The sequence below is a fragment of the Peromyscus leucopus genome, chromosome 9 (genome assembly GCF_004664715.2).
Source record: "Peromyscus leucopus breed LL Stock chromosome 9, UCI_PerLeu_2.1, whole genome shotgun sequence".
Taxonomy (NCBI): domain Eukaryota; kingdom Metazoa; phylum Chordata; class Mammalia; order Rodentia; family Cricetidae; genus Peromyscus; species Peromyscus leucopus.
In genome coordinates, this window is record NC_051070.1 from 89796699 (window position 1) to 89817137 (window position 20439).

Consider the following 20439-nt stretch of genomic DNA (forward strand, 5'->3'; position numbering starts at 1 on the left):
TACTTTTATGGGTTGCTATATATGGTTACAGTATATCTAGATAATCTTTATGTTTCTGTGATAAATTCCTGGTTACTGTTTTCCTAAAAATTGCAAGTTTTACAAACTAGCCCTTAGTTTAACAGTAAGGCAAACAATGACCTGAAAAGGTGAGGCTTTGAGCAGAAAACTGTAGGTTTCTCCTAGTTGTGTTGTTATGCACACTTCCGCAAAGCATGGGGGGGTACATAAAGTTTGTCTTAAGCAATGTGACATTTTAATAGATAGACTCTTTGTTCATGCAATCCAAAACCAATTGAAGAAAAAAATTATTTATAAACCCTACAAAACAAACAAGAATGCATTGTAATCATGCAAACGCTCTATTTTATTCATTGGTGAACCCAGAGCACAGGGCCATTCAAGGGTCTATTTTTAAAGAGGGAAGGGCATGGAGCAATTTACCAACTAAACAGATCTGCCAAGTAAAGACACAGAGTGCTTTGAAATCAGATGAAATTTCAGCAAGCAAAATAATTCCATTCATTCAGTCAGGAAAACACACAATAGTATATCAAAGACAGAAAATACACAATATTTTCAATAGTAATTTTACAATAGTAAATCAAAGACAAAGAATACTTGTTCTTGGCGCTAGAGAGATGGCTCAGTAGTTATGAGCACTGGCTGTTCTTCCAGAGGACCAGAGTTCCCCATCACAACTTCCACATAGAATCTCTAGTGGATCTGAAGCCCTTTTCTGGCCTTTGAGGGCACCTATCCATACTGTGGCATACCATCCCAACATACACACACCTACACATAATATAAGCAAAATTTAACGCAAGTTTTGCAAAACACAAAATGCTATTTTGTTGTAGAGAAAAAAATGTAGTTTGGGGAAGTGGGGAATCTCATACTGGGGGGTGAAAGAATACCTTTGTTGAGGAAGTAGCATTTAAGATATGAAGAGCCAGGCATAGTAGTCTATGCCTTTGGTCCCAGAACTAGAGGCAGAGGCAGGGACCTGTGATTTCAAAGATGATCCTGGTCTACATAGTGAGACCCTGTCTCAGAAAAACAAAACAAAAAGATATAAAAAGTGAAAATTCCCCAGTGTGTAGGAAAGAGGCTTTCAAAACAAAGGAGACACGGAGTTCAAAAGGTCTAAAGCAAGGTCTAAATGTAATGCAGGTAACCTAGAAGGGAAAACACGCTGAAATGTCTCACGTCCTCTTTACCCTTTACCAGCTGGGTAAACTTTAGGCCGGCTTGATTGCTCTTCCATGTCTTTTAAGCTGAGGGTAAAGAGAGCTACTCTGTTATTTCAGAGAATAAAATGACGCTTAAGGGCCCACTTTGCCCCGGGCAGAGTGCCCCGGAGACTAGGCAACACGAGGCTGTGAGCCGAGGCTGTGAGCGTGCTCCACCGTTCTAAGTGGGACCTCGGCGCATCAGAGGATGCTCCGCTCTGGATGAACCATTTGGACAGTCCCCCACTTCGACATCACTACTGGAACGATCCAAGGCCCCAGGAAACCACCTGCGCTCCCTGACGACTTTTAGACATAGGCCCCCCTTTTTAAAAGCTTGAGCCATCACCAGATGGTCCTCCAGGTGCCCAAGGCCCCTCCGGCGACCGTGCACAGCCTCAGCCTCACTGAGCAGCACAGCCAGGACCACCCTGCATTCAGGACCCGGACTGACGTCAGGAGCGTACAGTGCGCAAAGATGGCTGCCTGGCCCCGCCCAGGCCCCGCGCAGGCGTAGTTCGTGGCGCGGGCCGGAAGAGCTCAGAGGTGGGCGCGGTGCGGCCCCGGCCCGTGGTCCCGGGCGCGGTGGGCTGAGCCCGGTGATGAGGAAAGGTCTCCGGAGGTTTCCGGGGAGAGAGCCGGGGGCCGGGGGCCGAGGGCGCTCCGCCGCGGAAGGCGGGATTGTCCCCGACGTGCCGGCGAGGGAGCGGACTTAGCAGGAGTGCGGCCGGGGCGCCGGGACGCTGCCTGGTGGGCGCAGAGCCGGCGGGGGCGCAGAGCTGGCGGGGACGCTGCGGGCCGCGGACCCCTGCGGAGGGCAGTGCGCTGGCCGGCCGGGGGCTTGGGCTTCCCGCCAGCCAGCCCGAGGCGGTGCCGGGAGGGAGTGTGTCACTTCAGAAAGTTTAGGGAAGCCTCCTTCAAGGGACGTCGTCGTCTTTGTTGTGTTTTCTCCTTTGGGGGGCACCTCTAGCTGCTGTGCCTTTCAGCCCAGCGCTCTCAGCACCTGTAGACCGCCATCTGTACTAGTGCGGGGTGATCAGCCAAGGTGTACGTGCCCCTGGTGTAAAGCGTGGCATAGAAGGGCTTTTCCGAAGGAGAGTTCTGACCTGCCAGGAGACAGTGAAAGTACCACTTGAAAAACCACTTCCCTTGTTCGGAAGGGTGATGGTGAAATGGGCGGCCTTCCAGTGAAGGAAAGACCATGAGTTTCCAGTTGGTTCTCATCCTTGGTTGCCTTTCTGTCAGTGTGTGTGTGCACACACATAAAGGATGGTATTCCTGTTTTGAAGTTTTAGATAGTCTTTTTTCCTGTCTGTTAAAATGTACACTAGCCTTAGTACCAACTGCTTGTTTAAATTCTGTTTAAGGTTAGAACTTGGGTGGAGATAGAAAATATCAGGTGTTGAGTTTACCTGATCCATAGTATTTTGGGTAAATCTGGTAAATGCAAAAAACAAAACACAAGGTCATTAATACAAATGAGTTTGAGTGCATTTTTTCACACTACACATGAAACTGTCAGTTTTCTCTTCTGAGAGAATCAGTGGGTTGTTGCAGTACTAAAATGATCAAATCTCATAGCTGAACACATGGGAAAATAACTGTTTTTATTATTTAGCAGAAAACTTATAGCCCAGCTTTGATTAAAGATGACTTCCTTGTTCACTCAAGAAGTTCACCTTTCTAAAAGACATGAAGAAATGTAAGTTTTTGAAAAAGATGCTCCAAATATGGAGTGTGTGCTGGCTTTATTAGTGAAACATGCACAGGAAGACTTAAAAAATGTAAAAGTATCACTTTCTGACATGAGATTATATTGTAGATAATTTCATTGTCTCTTAAGAATAAGATTAAAAGGCACAATTATGTTCTATACATCTGTACTTACTTTTAAAAAACTAATATCAAAATTCACCCTTCCTAAACTTCACATTAGAAATTTTCTGGTGGCAGAGGTTCTTCAGATCTCATGTAATGCAGACTGATCATGAACTTGATATACAAACAAAACTGATTTTAAACCCCTGATCTTGGAGTGAGGGTAATCACCAACGTGCTTGGATCTTTTTTTTTTTTTTTAACTAAATTTTTTTTTAAACTTTATTATTTAAAAATTTGTGTGTGCCGGGCAGTGGTGTGGTGGCACATGCCTTTATAACCAGCACTCAGGAGACAGAGCCAGGTGGATCTCTGTGAGTTCGAGGCCAGCCTGGTCTACAGAGCGAGCTCCAGGACAGGAAGCAAAACTACACAGAGAAACCTTGTCTCAAAAAACCACAAAAAGAAGAAGAAAAAAATTGGGGGGGGGGTGTCTGTGTCTGTGTCTGTGTGTGTGAATATACAAGGAGTCCAGAAGAGGGTGAGAGGGTATTAGAACTCTTGGAGCTAAGAGTTGCAGGCAGTTGTTTGCTGCTTGATGTGGGTGCTGAGAACTAAACTCAAGTCCTCTAGAAAAGCAAGAGCCCATAACTCCTGAGCCGTCTTTCCAGCTCCAGGCTTGACTTTCGATAGACTTGAAATCCCTTACCAAGCCTGGCTCTTTGTTCATGGAGCATGGCCTGTACACTTATAGGCTTAGCGTTTGCTTTAATGTTCTAATGTCATTTAATCATTTTTCACTTGGTCCAGCATATTATACAGCTTGCCGTGATCTTATAGTGAATATTAATCTTCTTCATTTATCTGTGAGCTCTCAGATTTTCCTGTTGTTTAATTAATTACCAAGGCCTGCCCTTTGGTGTTCTAATACACTGTTCTCATAAAAACAAAAATAAAACAAATGTTCATCAACCTCGGTTTTTAGTTCTACATTCACAATATCCCAATACCCTATAAAACAGTGTTCTTTGAGAACCTTCATGACTTATTCTTAGTTTTCTGTATACCACTTACGTATTTTTAAGCATTGTACATAATTTCTCATCATTTAGGGGACCCAAAAACTTATAAAATGAACAAGAAACTTTTTAAGTGCATTATATATAATGAAGTTGTTAAATAATTTACTCATAACTTCACATCTTTTTTCAAACGTTGGTTTACCTTGTGAGCACGCATGCATACATTCTGCCTCTCACTCATACATCAAACCATCATCTTTCTCTTGGAAAAAGAGATAAAAAATATTTTTATTGCTTCTTCAAACATATGGAAGTTTAGCACAATTCTAAATGTGTAACATGAGATTCAGGGGTACTGAAGTGTTAAGCAGAAGGTTTCCTACAGCAAGTTATAGCAATGTATATGTGTGGGGAGGTATATATAACTGTGTGTACAAGGAGAGATGTGTTACAGTTTGCATTTTCACCAAAAATTACATGTCTTCAACACTCTAAAAGTAATTTCAAAAGACCACAGAGGCTAAAAAAGAGAGGCATGTACTTATGGCATATAGGAAGTATATGTTAATGAAAATAAAAATAATTTTATCCAGATTGACTTAAGGCATAGCAAACTATTCTTCTCATTGTCTCGTTAGTTGATAAAATAATTGACTTTCAATAATGGGTCATAGTTGAGGTGAAATGCAATTAAGAAAGAATGTTATATACTGGTCGAGCAATAAAATGTTTGCTTTTCAATTTTTTTCTCTATATATAATCTTCACTTTTTTCAGAGTATCACAAAGATTAATGTTACTTCAGAAAATGAAGAATAATTTTGGAGATCAAAACACAGAAAGAGCATGTCTTCTCCAAGCCACTGAAACTGCTTCAAAAAGGAACCTCAGTCTCTTGCAGGTAATTTCCATGACTTGGGTATAGATGTTTTCCCCCTTCCTAAGGTATTTACATGCAACTTATGATTTTGATTCACATTTCTTTGTTTTTAGTAACAAGCAGAATTAATGAGCCAATGTCTTTTTCAAGCCTGTGTTATTGGGCAAATAGCATATGGATTCTTGCTTTTTAAAAATGAAAAAAATTGAAGTTTACATAAGCTAAATATTTTCTGTCAACCAAAAAATCAATGACGACAGGAAGAATATTAAGGTCACCTTTGTGCAAGCAGCAGCAGAAAGTGTATCCTTACATTTTTCATACTCTTCCATTTCAAGGAAGGACCCTGAAGACCTTAAGCTGTGATGTGTTTAGATCCAACTCAAATACTAAACAGCATGAAAACATGAACCATTGATTTTGCCCAGCTAATTCACAGGAAACACACAGAATTCACTGTTCGAGAGCTCACTTCTGAGATGCCTTTGGATAGTTATGGAGAAGGTGGTCAAAGTGTATGATTGCGCAGGGCCTCACCATTTGGCCAATGTGCCCATTTGGAATAAAATCATATGTGTAACATTTTTGGCTGCTTGCTATACTGTGCTTCCAGAATTGTGTGGCTTCATCCATAATTAAAACCCTAGAGTTTGCTTCCATTCAAGCTTCCAAGAGATCCTATGACTAAAACATTTGGTAGTAAGACTATATTATTTAAGTTATAAAGCAGTGTTTTCAGTTTTTTATTGTTAAATATTTTCATCGATAGGCATGATACAGCTATCTTCTATCCTCACTACAGGATAAAGGGAGAGGAAAATTCAGTTATCTTCTCAGCTTCTGGCAGTTTGATCCACAGTAATTTAAGTCACAGCCATAGTGCTACCAAAGCATTCTATATTGCCATATGTCTTACTTGCCCAATGGTGTTAACAATATTTATTTTTAAATGGAAATATATAGGGTATTCTGGAAATTGCTGTGAAAAGTTAGAGAAACTAAATTGGAAGACTTGATTGCTACTACCTGTAGCAAGTGATGTGATATTTGGTTTTCAAGTATTTTTCTTTTAATGAGCAAGCATCTGATGAATGCCTAGAGCTACAGTAGAGATAACAAACTAAGGATAAACCAGGGTTTTTGCTTCAGGGAGGCTACAGATTAGATAATGTCAGAAGTGTATGAATTCCTCATTACAAATGACCGATACTTTATATGATCGAATACTAAATTATGTGGAATAGAATGGAGACTATGAAGATTAAGAGTAAAAATGTTCTTGAGATCTTCCTTAATATAGAGATTTCCCCCACCTTTCCAAAAATATTTTGCATGAATTTATAATTTGGTGTAATTTCTATGTTCTGAATATTAGACATAATTAATGGGACAGAACTAATGCAAAAATATTCATAGAGACTTCTGAGATGAAGCTAAACCTCATCTGTGTTTAAACAGTCAAGACATTCCACTGGATTCTTAAATAAAAAGAGTCAAGAGTAAGAATCGAATGGCCCTATTGATGTTAGTGGGATTATGATCTAACAAGCTTGAAAATTCACAGGACACAAAGTTGGGTATGTTCAGATGCTGTAATGGTTTGAATAAACAGTGCCCCCTAGAGGTTTCCAATTAGTGCTGCTGTTTGGGGGAGATTATGGAATGTATAGGTGCTGTAGTGTTGCTGGAGGAAGTATGTCACTGGGGGTGGACTTTTTAGTTTATAGCCTCACTTCAGTTTGCACTCTGCTTCCTGTGTGCACTTGATACGTGATCTTTAAGTTCCCAGCTACAGCCACTTGCTGCCATGCCTTCCGTCCATGGTGGACTCTTACTCTCTGGAACCATAAGCCAAAATAAACTCTTTATTACGTTGCTTTTGTCATGGTATTTCATCTTAGTGACAGAAAAAGTAATTGATACAAGAACCAAAGAACATAAGGCATAATATATAATGGTAATGTCGTACTAGAAATAGATATCTAAGTTCAAGAAGACTACAGACTTACATAAGAAATAAACAGGAACTGGCAAGCTGACTGCATGTAAAGGCATTTGCCACCAAGCCTAATGACCTAAATTGGATTCCCAGGACCCACATGATAAAAGAGAACTGGTTAATACAAGTTGTCCTCTGACCTCCATATGTGTGCTGTGGTATGCACACACCCACACATATTCACACGCATGCATGTGAGCACACAGAGACACACAAATGTTTAAGAAAGATTGATTTTCTACTTAGATAATTCAAGAATAGGGAAATAGGATGGAGAGTAAGCTCAGTGGTTAGGAGCACAGGCTGCTCTTCTAGAGGACCAGGTTCAATCCTCAATGCCCACATGGTGGCTCACAACCATCACTAACTCCAGTTTCAGGGTATCTGACACTTCTTCTGACCCCAGTGAGTTCTTGAACACTCAATCACACACATATACATCTAAAACTAATTTTTTAAGTGAATAGAGAAACTATTCTTGACTTTACTAGAGATAAGGAGAGAAGCTAAAATATAGTCATCAACCCAGTTTCCTTATATTTTTTACATTTTATATAAAACTCAGTTTTATATAAAGTTCAGTTTACATTTTATATATATTTATGTAAAGTTCATATTTATATTTTATAAAGCTGTATAGATTGGGTATATTATAAAGTGCATTCTAAGTTGATTTTCAGATTGTGAGTCCATGGGTCTAATCCATCACAAGTTCAGGAACATCAGTGGATAAGGAAGGGAGTACACTGGCCTCATGGCCGAAAGCAATGTGTTAGGATGCGGGCCTCTTCCTGACCGTCCAAACAGTGAGCAGAAACGAAAAGGGCAGACTGCCTGTCCTCAGAGTGCCCCACTCATTTACTGGGCAGTTGCTGTAGCATGGGCGTGGTGACTGCTGCTAGACATGGTTTGGGTCCTGCCTTTGTTTTATACACTTTAATTACACATGCATTCTTAAATCCTGTGTTGCTTTCATTTTTTAAAATTCCAAAGTGGTATTAATGTTATTAATGTAGAAATCATTGTATAAAGGTAAGATGAATAGAATTTGATTACTGCAGAATATTGTGTTGAGAGATATTTTCTGGGGAGGTGGGGTGCTAGAGAATAAACCCAAGCCATCATGGATGCTAAACACACACTATCAGAGAACTGCTTTCCATTTTCCAAGAGAGTCATTGTGTGTATAGGGGATGAGGTCTAGGAGAGTGGGGTTTATTAAACCCAGGATTTTTTACACATTCTAAGCAAGCATTCCACTGCTGAACTATATCCCCAGCCCTTATTTTACTTTTTATTTATATATGGGGGGGGGGCATTCTTACGAAGATCAGAAGACAGTTTGTAGAAGACTTTTCTCTGTCTGCTGTGGGTTCTAGAGACGGACTCAGGCTGTCTGGTTCAGCCACAAGTGCTTTTTCCCCGAGCCATCCACTGGCCTCCTTTTCGTTTTGAAATAAGAGTCCGAGTTTCCTAGACTGCTCTTAAACTTACTCTGTTGCCTAGATAGGCGCAGTAAGTGTGCAAAAAGTAATCCTCTTGCCTCAGTCTACTGTGTAGCTGGGATTACAGACCATGCCACCAGGCCCAGGTTATGGGAAAGACATTAAATGGCGCATATATTACATTAGATTCTTATTGAAAGGTTAAACATTCTTTTTAACATTAAATGTTTTTCAAAGGTTTAAAAAATAGATAAAAGTGAACTCGACCTCCCCCCCCCCTTTCCATTCAACCTTTCCATTATGCCCAAGCACTGCTCAGAACTATAAAAACTACCAGTCTGGCCTATTATTTAAAGAATAGTAAACCATAGTGTAACTGCCTTTGATATTTTGTCAAGAACAGGGTAGGTTACCTCTAGGGCAGGCACATTTGAGGTTACTGATGTCTTCTTTAAAATGTGTGTGGTAACAACGATACTAACACAAGCATGACCTCTCTTACTACCCACTATGTGACGTTCCTTAGGTCTTCTGACTGGTGTAACGAACATTAACCAGGAATCAGCCTCTTTTGAAAAGGATGATTGACCAGCATTTTATATTGTATGGGTGTAACCTTGAAAACACCGAATATTACAAATTGAACAAAACTAGTATATTAAAGATTTAAGAGTCAACAACATTCCTATGTCTAGCTAGAAAATGCATAAAATCAGATTTATATTTGCAACAAATTCTAAGCTACTTGGGCACTCTTTCCTGCTATTCATGATAGTATAAAGAGATTTATTGCACTAAAATGTGATATTTAAGAGAAAATTTAAGAGGAGACAATAATCTCATTCTCGCTGGAGAAGCTCATTATTTACCTGCAGTCACTCATTACTAAGTTATTTATACATATATTTTGATCCCAACAAAATTTGCAGTGAATGTGATAACATTTCTGTAAAGTCATCTGGGGGAAAATAAACTAGTACAAATAAGCAATGTGAAAGCAAGTGAGACCAGCCAGAGGGAAGGAAGGGAACACGGGGAAGAGATGAATAAAGACAAAATATAGTGACATGTATGTGGGGAAATGCCCTAACAAAGTCCATTATTTTGTATGCTAACTTTAAAATTATTTTTTTAAAGCAGTATCAAACGCCAGAGAATTTTTTTTAAAGGAAGCATAAGGAAACAACTAATCCATCAAATATTTGACAGCTTAGTCAATGAACTACATGTGATGGAAGACAGTCCTGAGTCCAGTATCCGTCAACAAATTGACGTCACTAAGACTTAGGAAACGCAGGCTGAGTGACTTTCCTGACTAGTGTTAAGTAGAATATCAGTCTTAAAAACAAGCATAATTGGTGTGCATTTGGAGAAGAGGGGGGATTTTGTTAGTGTAAATACTTCTGTATTATAAAATACACACCCTCCTCACCTCCCACAAAGCTCAGCCTTCCACAGAAAAACCATGCTGTGGTTATAGAAGTTCAAGCCTCAAGGACAACATAGGATAGGGAAGCATTACAATCAGGAATAGAGTGCATGCCTCTACTGAGGGCAACCTAGAAGCCATCATGGAGCAGTTGGCAATTAAGTAGGAACTTCAGCAAACTGTCACCTGGATGGCCAGTGATAAGTACTTTTAATGAAGACAAAAGAAACAGCTGAGCCTAGTGAGCACCAGGCCCTAGAGTAAGTTAGTTTTCAGTATTTATAAAATATCGCAAACATTGCTTTCAAAAAGATTTTTTTCTCACCAACCTTCAAAATTTGGTATGTATTTTTTACTTAAGTACATCATAACTCACAACTAGCACATTTTAAGCCCTGGTAAGTTAGGTTGATGACTATAGTAATAAGAGTGGAAATCTGGAAACCCCATCAAATTTGAGTTTGATGTTTGGGGCAAGAGTAATTCAGTGTTCATGGTCACTGACTAGAAGTACTCTAAAGGCTGTATATAGCTCATGGGTGTAATTCTAGCACGCAGAGGCGCCACCAGGGCTTGCTGAAAATTTCAAGCCAGTCTCATCAAAGAAGTGTAGGCTAGCCAAGGTAACACAGCAGTTGGTACTCTATCTTAAAAGAAGAAAATTCAAATTTGTGTTCCAGTTATTTTATTCCTTCTCATTGGACTTCTGATTTTTATTTATTTAAAGGGAATCTGCCCCACATCTTACCTAATTACATATAGTTAATGTAGGAAACAGTATAGTGAATACTTGGCTCCTTTTGTGAATTTAGATGCTTTTGTTTTTCAGAGCTGGGAATCATATCTAAGTCCTTGTTCGTATTAGGCAATCACTGAGCCACATTTCCCACTTTGTATTGTTATATATTTTTTTTTAAGATTTGTTTTTAGTTATGTGCTATGCACTTGAGTGCAGGTGCTTGTGGAGGCCAGAAGGAGACATCTGATCCCCTGGATCTGGATTTATAGGCACTTGTGAGGTATCTGATTTGAGTGCTAGGAACCATCCCACCTGACCATCTCTCCAGCGCCTGTACTTTGTTTTTAAAACAGGCCAGTTTCCCACCATTTCTCCAGGGTGACTTGTGAGACAGCTTTGCTTTTAATTTTCTGAGATTTGAAATGTTTTGTTTCATTGTGACTTTTTATATTCAGATTATGCCATTCTTACCAAATGGAAGCCTCTCAAGTTAGCCGTGGATGCCTTAGCCAGATAGTAACAGTCTTTGATAGTTTCCTTTCTTTCTGACCTGATGAGTTCTTGCAGGCTTCTTGTATTTGCCACCCAGACTTGGAATTGGTCATTGCTTCAAGGAGCTTTGGCTCCTTTTGGCAGGAAATATATTTAGAGCTCTCAATCTGGGCACTGGGACTATTTATTGCAACTTCTTTGATTTTCCTTTTTTAAGATAAGATACAACAAGAGCTCCTATCAGTAATTCCAATTCAGTCAAAGGATTGCAAGGTTTTTAACTTAAAACCATTGATTTTTGTGCCCCTAACTTTTCTCCCTTATACCAGAAACCTCAATTCTGAACTAAGTGTGATGTCTCACATCTGTAATCCCAGTACTTGAGAGGCTGAAGCAGGACTGCTGTGAGTTTGAGGCAAGTCTGAGCCACAGAGTGAGACCTTGTTTAAAAAAACCAAAATGTTTGGTCCCAAGGAGCTCCCCGTCAGCAGCATACCTGGTCTGTGGGGCATATGCTCCAAGACTTGCCAGCAGACATCTGAAACCATGAATAATGCCAAATCCTATATGTACTGTTCTCCCTTATATTTACACACTTGCAATGAGGCTTAATGTATAAGTAAGACACAGAAAGAATTAGCAACATTAAAGTAGAATGGTTATAGTCTAATAAAAACTGGGTGGATGCAGTCTCAGGATGCTGTATTGTACTTACCCTTCCTAAGATGTAAAATTGTGCCTCTGTGATGACATGGAAGTGAGGTGCGTGGCCCAGTATTTGCCTACTACACAAGGGTTACTTAGGTACAAACTCCAAGATACTTCAAAGGCCGATCTAACAACCCAGACAACTGCAAGTGACCAATGTAGCATATATACTGACAAAGAGATGGTGCACAGCCCAGGCAGAACAGAGTGGAAGTCATGAAATTTCATTATGCCACTCAGAATGATACCCAATTTAAAATTTATCAAGTGTTTGTTTCTGATGTACATGTCCAACCAGGAGATTGATACCAAGGCCTCATCCATGCTAGCACTGTACTAGTAAGATGCACCCTTAGTCCCCAGCTTTCAGTTTGTTATCTGCAACCCACTATTAACCATGAAAAGTGAAACTGAATAGCAAAACCAAGGATGAGGACAACTACTTCCTTGACTCAGTCTTGTGATACAGACATCACTACTGGCACCATTATGACCACCAAAAATGCTTTTTAGTAAGATGTGTTTGACTCTAGGGCTTGTCCTACCAGGGAAGTTCAGTCACTACTGTGTTCAAAGACCAGCAAATGGTTTTACCACCAATACAGTACATCTTTTTCACTTGGTTGCCAACTTCCGATGCTTGCTTTTTCATATTATGTAACTGTTCAAACTTTAAAGAGTCTGGGGGCAGATCTTTAAAACAGAGTAACAAATTACAGGCAACTAAATCCAGCCTACTTTTGCTCTCCCCTTTTGCCTTTTTCTTTTTAAGTTTCTGAGTTTCCTCAGGAAACTTTGACATCATGGTTATTTATTCGTTGACTATTTAAGTGCACATAAAAGTTTTATGTGATATATATATATATATATATATATAAACTCTGGCCATGTATACAGCTGTCAAAGAGGAGGCTTCCTATGGAAATTTCAGAATATAACTTGTTATAGAATGTGCTAATCAAATTGTGGTCTTTTTGTTGCATTTGTTTTACTGCAGTCCAGCACAGGAAAGGCACACTTCATCCTGTTTACTGGGTATCAACTGTTTTTGAGTCTGAGGTATATGAGGATAAATTTCAAGTGATTATTTAACCAACAGATCAATCCTAGGACAGTGACAAAATAAAACAAAATATTCTTTTGACATGAGTCGAAGCAAGTACTTGGTGAGCACTGGAATGAATAAAACAAAATATTCTCTTGGCATGAGTCGAAGCAAGTACTTGGTGAGCACAGTAATAAGGCCATGACACCAGGAATGAAGTGGAGGCAATGAATAGAATCCTGAAGGAACATTCTAGAGAGCTTTGTGATCCTGCTAGCAAGGAGTAAGGGAGCATGAAGGTAGAGGGTACACCAGGGGCACCACTCAGCCCACTCCACAAGGGGCTTAATCCAGTCGAGAAGTGAGTGGTGGGGTAGAAGCCTGGCCCTCCTCTACAGTAGTGGTTGAAGCTGTGTAAGAGGCAGTCACAAAGAAGGACAAAGTAAGCATGGGAAGCAAGATGTCATACATCTTAAGACAGCCTACACCAATACAGCCAAAGAGAAAAAACGAGAGGTCAGCAGATCCTAAGAGCCTCAAGTCATTCGTGCCAAGGATGCTTGCAGTGATGTAGTAGTGGTGTGGGGTAAATACTACCAGGATCTGCCTCTGCTGATGTCTGCCCTTCCGTTTGCATATCTACTTCTCTGTGAGAGACACTCAGTGTCCCTGTTGTCTGTCTTCAAGAAAAGTCTTGATAATATCAGAGCTAAGTGTCACACAGATCTGCCAGTGACAGGAACAGTGGACCTGTTCTTGGAGTCCTGGCAGAACTGGAGGAGTGGTTATTTTGTGTTTTCTTTACTAACAATAAAATACAACTTTCACAAACCTTGTACAATCTCAGTAAATATCAGAGAAGAGTCAGACTTCTATACTGTCATGGCATCAGTGTGTATCTTCAGCATGCGTCTTAGCGGTAAACTTCTGGTAAGGGATAGACATGCTAACATCAGCTTTTATATCCCGAAATTGTGTGTTTTTTCCTTCAAATCACCTTCCCCTAGACAGCAGGTGCATTAATGGTTGTGCAACTTTGGGGAGTCCCTTTAGGGAATTTCCTGTTTTTCTTTTTACATTTCACACCCATTCCTTGCTCCCGCCGCTACCATCTGCTATCTTTTTTCTCCTGTTCAGCATTGGCTTCTTCACACCCCACTCCCACGCCCTCTTCCATTTTTCTCCGTCTGTCCAACAGCCCTCTACTTAGATTGCTCTGATGCGTGTACATGGATCAAGAGAACTTTTTGCTAGCAAGCAATTCACTAAGCTCCGAGGAGACACAGAATGTGCTAAGCCTTTCACCCAGACCTCTTTGAACTTAACATAGTAAGCGTGTTCTAGACAGCAGCAGTGCTGGTGTGGGGAACATTAACCAGACTCAAATGTTTCTGTAACAACATGCAGAACCCTACATTTCTGTGCATGTGTTTAAGGTGTGTAGGGAAGAAAAATTGTACCAGGTTAAGCTTAATTGCCTTGCTGTCTTTATAACCATAGAAGAAAATATACTCATCTTGAAATTAAACTACAAATTTAAGTGTGGTTCTTGAATGCCATTCTCTGAGCGATGTACCGCCTAGCAATGGCACTTCCCGTTGGCAAAGCCATCCACTAAGTGATAGCTGGCAATGACTCTTCCCATGTAAATTAGCATTAAAATTCAATCCTAGCCGGGCGGTCGTGGCGCACGCCTTTAATCCCAGCACTCGGGAGGCAGAGCCAGGCGGATTTCTGTGAGTTCGAGGCCAGCCTGGGCTACCAAGTGAGTTCCAGGAAAGGCGCAAAGCTACACAGAGAAACCCTGTCTCGAAAAACCAAAAAAAAAAAAAAAAAAAAAAAAATCCAATCCTAAAGACCTTTAGGTGTTCACAGCCTGAGGGCTACACATGGTCAAGGAAGGCTATGATACAGCCCAACACAGAAATGCAAACTTTTAAACCATCATGAGATGAGAGGGGGGTAACTTGATTATGTAGTTCTCAAACATGGACTTTGTAGGTGATAATATTGTTTCAAAATATCAAAAGGTTAGACGTGTAGTAACATATTTTAAAAACCCTGTTACAAAGTAGTAACTTTAACTATGTGAAATATTTCCATGGTATAACATTCTAAACTAGAATATTGATAAAATATATGCCATTAATATGCTAGCCACATCCTCGGCAGAGATCAAATGCTTCGCTGCATAGTGTGACTCTGAGTATCTAGTTTTGTGTTTCAGTGTGTCATTATTTTATCACTTTGCCTGTTTTCAGGTGATCTTAAATCTAATGCCATTTATGCTTTGAAAATTTTTTGCTGTGCTGATTTTTGTGTCAGGGTCTCCTTATCTAATTTCAGATTGGCCTGGAACTCAGCCCTCCTGCCATGGCCTCCCATGTTCTGGGGTTATGGGCATGCTTCACCACACCCCACTCTGAGTGGTTTTTAAAGGAAGTTTTTTTTTTCCCCACAAAGTAATTACTGGCGTTTACTAACTATTCAGAGTAAAAAGGTAGAACACAAAAGTACCACCAGTACTCCTATGTTAAATAAGATAGCCTGCACTCTTAGTGGAAGTGGGTTAATTGTTATGTAATCAAGTCTCCTACTTCTGTGTCCCTCCATCACCATATGAACTCACTGTGTATCCAGAGAAGGGCTGTGGTGAGAGATTTGAGGTACAGGCACTGGGGTACCATTTCTGTTGCACACAAACACACTTCAGTTTTAAATGCTGCTGTCTGTTGTAGGACATAGAAGCTGCAGAGAAGTCTTTACAGGCCAGGCTCAAGCCACGCCCACAACCTGCAGTGCGTTCTCTTGAGGTAAGACCCTGAGTTAACTGTAACAAAAGTGACAACTGTGAGTTCCCTTCAAGGCCTACACAGCTGTATTGTCCACGTTTACTTTGTCAGTAAAATAAGCAAGAAGGGTCTGGTTAATATTTTTATGTTCACAGCACAAAGTTTTATATACAGCAGTAATTTAATCTGCACCCAGTTTTGTGTGTATGTGATGCAGCGCATGTACATATGCAAGTGCACATGCATGCATACATGTTGTGGTACATATGTGGAGATCAGAAGACTACCTTCAAGAGCCGTTTGTCTCCATCATGTGGATTCTGGGGATCAAACTCAGGTCATCAGGCTCAGTGGCATGTGTATTAACCCGCTAAGCCATCTAGTTCTCTAATGGAATGATGTTTTTAATACTTGAAATATTCATTCATGTACATAGATCTATCTCTATCCCCTTACCTATCCCCCTAACACACACACACTTTTTAAAACAATGAAGTCCAGTTGGAGCTGCCCTTGTGTGCATGGATGTAAGGAATTCCCTGGAGCATGGCAAACCTACCAGTTACCACATTCTCAACAAGAATGAGCCTCCCTCCCCCAGCAACTGTCCACTACAATAGCTCTTCACCATGCCAGGGGGCCAGGAGATCATTACCTCATGTGTGCCAAGATTTTGGCTGGCTTGATCTTGTGCAGGTGAGCACGGCAGCTAGGAGTTCATGACTATGACAGTCATGTCACATCCAGAGGACAGCATTTCACAACACTCATTGCCATCCCCTGACTTCTACATTCTTTCTGCCCCCTTTTCTAATGGAATTGCCCTGCAGACTTAGTGTCACTACCATAAGGCACGAGTTTTTAAATACAAATTGGATAGCTTCCTATGAGTTATTGGTCAAGAAGCCTGTAAGGTCTCTAAGACAACAAAGCCTATTGCTATTGCCATCATACCTGGTTACCTACCGTAAATGCATGGGAAGACTACTGCTGGAGCCACCGTACACTTGGCTTCCAGACAAAGAGAAGTGAATTTCAAACCACAGGAAACTTCCTGTGTCAGAAGGTGCTATGCAGGCTCCTGGGAGAGAAAAGACATCAATGGTCTTACCAAATGCTGAACCTTACATGCATTAATACCAGTCTGCCAGGCAATATAGTTATGTCATAACTATTATGGGTAACTAGCTACTTTCTGATTGGATCTGAGACCTGCTCCACAGGATGGAATTTCTTGCCTAATCCTGAAAACCTAGTCAAAAGTCCATGACTGTGGAGGTCGTAGGCCCTAGAGTATTGTTATTTTACCAAATTGGCGTGCTATCAAATTGTCTTCCACATAGTTATGCATATACCCATAGACCTTGGCTGCTGTCACCCTTGGTCGGAGAAACTTCTTTCTGCAGTGGGCAGCAGTCTGTGCAAATGCAGAACTGGTCAGAGAGCTGAGAATGAGAGACGCAGTGCTCATCCCTAACTGGGACATCAGTATTAACCAGGGCTTAGGGAATAGAATGGAAGTTGTGTAGAACATCTTGTCTTCTACCTCTTGTCACATTGAAGCAACTGTTCTGTTGAATATGCTGTGACTCCTGAGTGACAGCATGCCCAACCAAGGAGTGCTTGTTGGAAATATAAGGAGTCCCTTGACTATAACAAGAATCTTAAAAAAGATCTTATTCATAAAAACAAACCTGGAGCCAGGTATTGGGGTGAACACTGAAAGATCAGAGAAACTGAACCAGCCACAGCTAACCTCACCTTGACGATTCATCAGCTGATCTCGTTTCCTCAAACTGGAAGCCTCTGTGTCCTCATCCAAATGGATCTCAGCTGAACTGCTGCTCAAAAACCTAAAAGCTTAACCAGACCTAGTTTCTGGTTTTCACGCCTTATGTACCTTTCTGCTTCCTGCCATGACTTCCTGGGATTAAAGGTGTGTGACACCAAGCCTGGCTGTTTCCATTGTGGCCTTGAACTCACAGAGTTCCAGATGGATCTCTGCCTTTGGAATGCTAGAATTAAAGGCGTGAGTGCCACCATTTTCTGGCCTCTCTCTCTAGTGGCTGTTCTGTTCTCTGACCCCAGATAAGTTTATTAGTGTTCGCAATATATTGAGGAACACAGTATCACCATACTTGACTCGGATGTGGCCAAAGCCTTTCAGATTCATATTACCAGTACACCCAGTGGAAGGCTGAGGCAGGAGACTGCTGAGTCTACATAGTGAGAGAAGATTAAAAAGAAAGAGGAAATAAATGTCTATCACCATGATTACCACACAATGCAAACAGTTTTATTAGCTCAGTTTTCAGAAGCAGACTGGGGAGATGGTTGGCGAAAGGGAGCCACACTTAGTCTGTGGATGTTTGTGCTGGGTGGGAATTCACTACATATAGAATAGTTTCCTTTTCTACTTCTAATGAGCTTTCTCAGATGTCATTTTCCTTTTTGCCCAACTGGGGATAAGAATAGACTCAAAAGTAGAGGCTGAGAATCTGCCCCTCAATTTTCTGTGTCATTTAGGGTAACAGGAAAAAGCAGTGATCAAGTGCAGAAAAGACTGGCACAAAGTTGTGCATTGGGTATGCTCTCCTTTGTCAAATTCACCAATGCCTTATTTGAGCACAGACAGGGCGTACATAATAGTGGTTAATTCAGCCGTGAATGGCACAGAAGCCCCCTGTCTCTGGCCTTGGATGGTATTCTGAGCTGTACTGGCACAGCAGGGTAACCTTTATCTTAAGTATGTCAGGCTGTTTCTCAGACCACACGCACAGATGTGTAGATATTTCGAGTCTCTCACACCGTGATCTTCAAACAGTAGAGCCACTGCATGTGTTCCTAGTGCTACCTGACTCAGCGCGGCAGAATTACCCCAAAAACTGATGGTGTTGATCCAATAGAAAATGCCATCCTGTGATGCAAACTTTGGCCTCCTTGGCAGTCACTCCAAGCTCATCCAAGCTCCTCCACCATGTAGCAGTACTACTTGGATTTCTACAGCCTGTAGGTCACAACAGTCAGACATATACAGCATCTCAGCTTGCAAGTTATTGCCATCAAAATGGGTACACTTTGTTAGTTATTTTATCATAAAGGTCTGAAGAGCTGGAGAAATGGCTTAGCAGGCAAGAGCCCTTGCTGCATACGCATGAGGGCCTGAGTTTGGATCCCAGCACCACCTAAAAGCAAGGTGTGGCCCTGCATGCCTGAAACCCCAGCACTGCGGCAGTGAGATATAGGAGGATCATCACTGGGGTTTGCTGGCTGCCAGACTCATTCCAGGATCAGAGAGGCACTGTCTCAAAGGAATAAGGCAGAGAGTGATAGAGGGGGCTCCCAGTACCCTTGTTTCCATGGGCATGTGTGCACATGAGTGTGCACAGACACCACATTTTACACATAGACACAAATTTAAGAAAAATGAAAATGTGTCACGTTGCCAGGTCATATCATCTCCTGTTAATTCTGAGGAACTTATTCATGTATAATCTTTTACAGTCCTTTTCATATGGACAATCCAGGTTTGGAATCTAGAATAGTAAACAATATTTAATAACAGGTACCATAAATGACATTGCTGTTAATAATCACAAAACTGGCCACAAGAGGGCGTGTAAAATCACAATAAAATTTAAAACCTTAATTCTGCCAGGCTCTGGTTTGCTGAGAAATTTGAAAATTAGCACTAGTAAGTAGCCAGGTTTTTTTTTCTTAAAATTAACATAAAATGTTCCATAGAGGAAATGTACTCTACATATATGTATGTGAGAGTGTGTACATGTGTACACACACACACTTAAGATAATAAAATATTTAGATTATTATGAAGAGCTGAATTGAACTTCTTGCTATGCTATCTTACTTCTTCTTCTTCTTTTTTTTTTCCAGACTCGTTACTGGGCATCAGTAGAAGAACATGTCCCTAAATGGGAACAGTTCCTTTTAGGCAGAGCACCATATCCGATTGGTGGCGAAAATCAAAGTGAGGCAGGAAACACCGTTCAAAATGAGATGAAGTGATAACTTATTCATATGTTACTCAGAAAACAGAAACAAAATCCAAAAACAGCTGTTTGATGAAACTCTGTAAGTCATGGCAGGAACTTGAGGGAGTAATGTGCTTTGTTGGTCTCATTATTGTCAGTCTGAGAGCCACTGACAGGTCTCAGGTTAGACTACTGCAAGGTCATAGATTTGCAATGAAAGGGTTAAAAGCTAATGCTAAGACAGAATGTTTGTTAAAGATGGTATTAAAGCAGTGCTGTGTGTGTGTTAAACATTCAGCCTCATTACACCCTGTCTAGTCTTCCATTATTCACCATGAGAACAGGAACAGGGGCTGCTTAGAGTGATAGAAGTCTGCCTTGCTTAGCTGCCCTTGTCTACCACTAGTTATCAGAAAGTGGATCCACAGGACTGGGTGCCTCAGACAGGCTTCGCTGAGATTCTGACTAAAGGACTCAGTATGTAGCCAGTTTCAGGAAGGCTCGGTATGATTTTGAAAAAGACCCATGAGAGCTGGAAGTAGCTACTGCATTCTGACCGACTTGAAGACTCCCAACCTTGTGAAAACAGCCTCGCCCCTGGGGTTATCTTCCCACTTGCCCTCCCCTCCCCTCTCTAAAACTTAAAAATAAAGAAATACACTCAGGAAGCTGTGGGTCCCAGCCCTCAACACAACAGCGCCGAGTCTCCTCAGTTCACCACCGCTGGATGAGCACTAGAAGGAAAAACAAAGCAGGTATTTTAACTGGGGAGGTGGTCTGCACTACATTGCAGTGAACTATTCTGAATTGCAAACTCGTGGTTTTGTCTCAGTGTGTAAAAGATTCT

General features: G+C 41.0%; 1 protein-coding gene across 6 annotated transcripts; it reads left to right on the forward strand.

Annotated features, from left to right (window-relative positions):
- The first annotated feature begins 1689 nt into the window (after nt 1-1689).
- Nucleotides 1690-20260, forward strand: C9H3orf14 (chromosome 9 C3orf14 homolog). Of its 6 annotated transcripts, none has more exons than XM_028880557.2 (5): nt 1690-1778; nt 2851-2934; nt 4849-4972; nt 15547-15621; nt 19495-20260. In XM_028880557.2, exons 2-5 carry the CDS (start codon nt 2882-2884, stop codon nt 19624-19626), a joined length of 384 nt encoding a protein of 127 aa, XP_028736390.1. In that variant the 5' UTR covers nt 1690-1778; nt 2851-2881; the 3' UTR covers nt 19627-20260. The 6 variants fall into 6 exon arrangements, with proteins under 6 accessions (XP_028736390.1, XP_028736393.1, XP_028736388.1 ...); XM_028880560.2 differs by having other exon boundaries at nt 1701-1778; nt 2854-2934; XM_028880555.2 differs by lacking the exon at nt 1690-1778 and adding an exon at nt 1785-1982.
- Nucleotides 20261-20439: the final 179 nt, after the last annotated feature.

Coding starts and splice junctions, on each gene's coding strand:
- C9H3orf14 (XM_028880557.2), top strand. CDS start 2,882: ATGACTTCCTTGTTCACTCAAGAAGTTCACCTTTCTAAAAGACATGAA. Junction 2,935..4,848: donor TCTAAAAGACATGAAGAAAT/GTAAGTTTTTGA, acceptor CACTTTTTTCAG/AGTATCACAAAGATTAATGT. Junction 4,973..15,546: donor GGAACCTCAGTCTCTTGCAG/GTAATTTCCATG, acceptor TGTCTGTTGTAG/GACATAGAAGCTGCAGAGAA.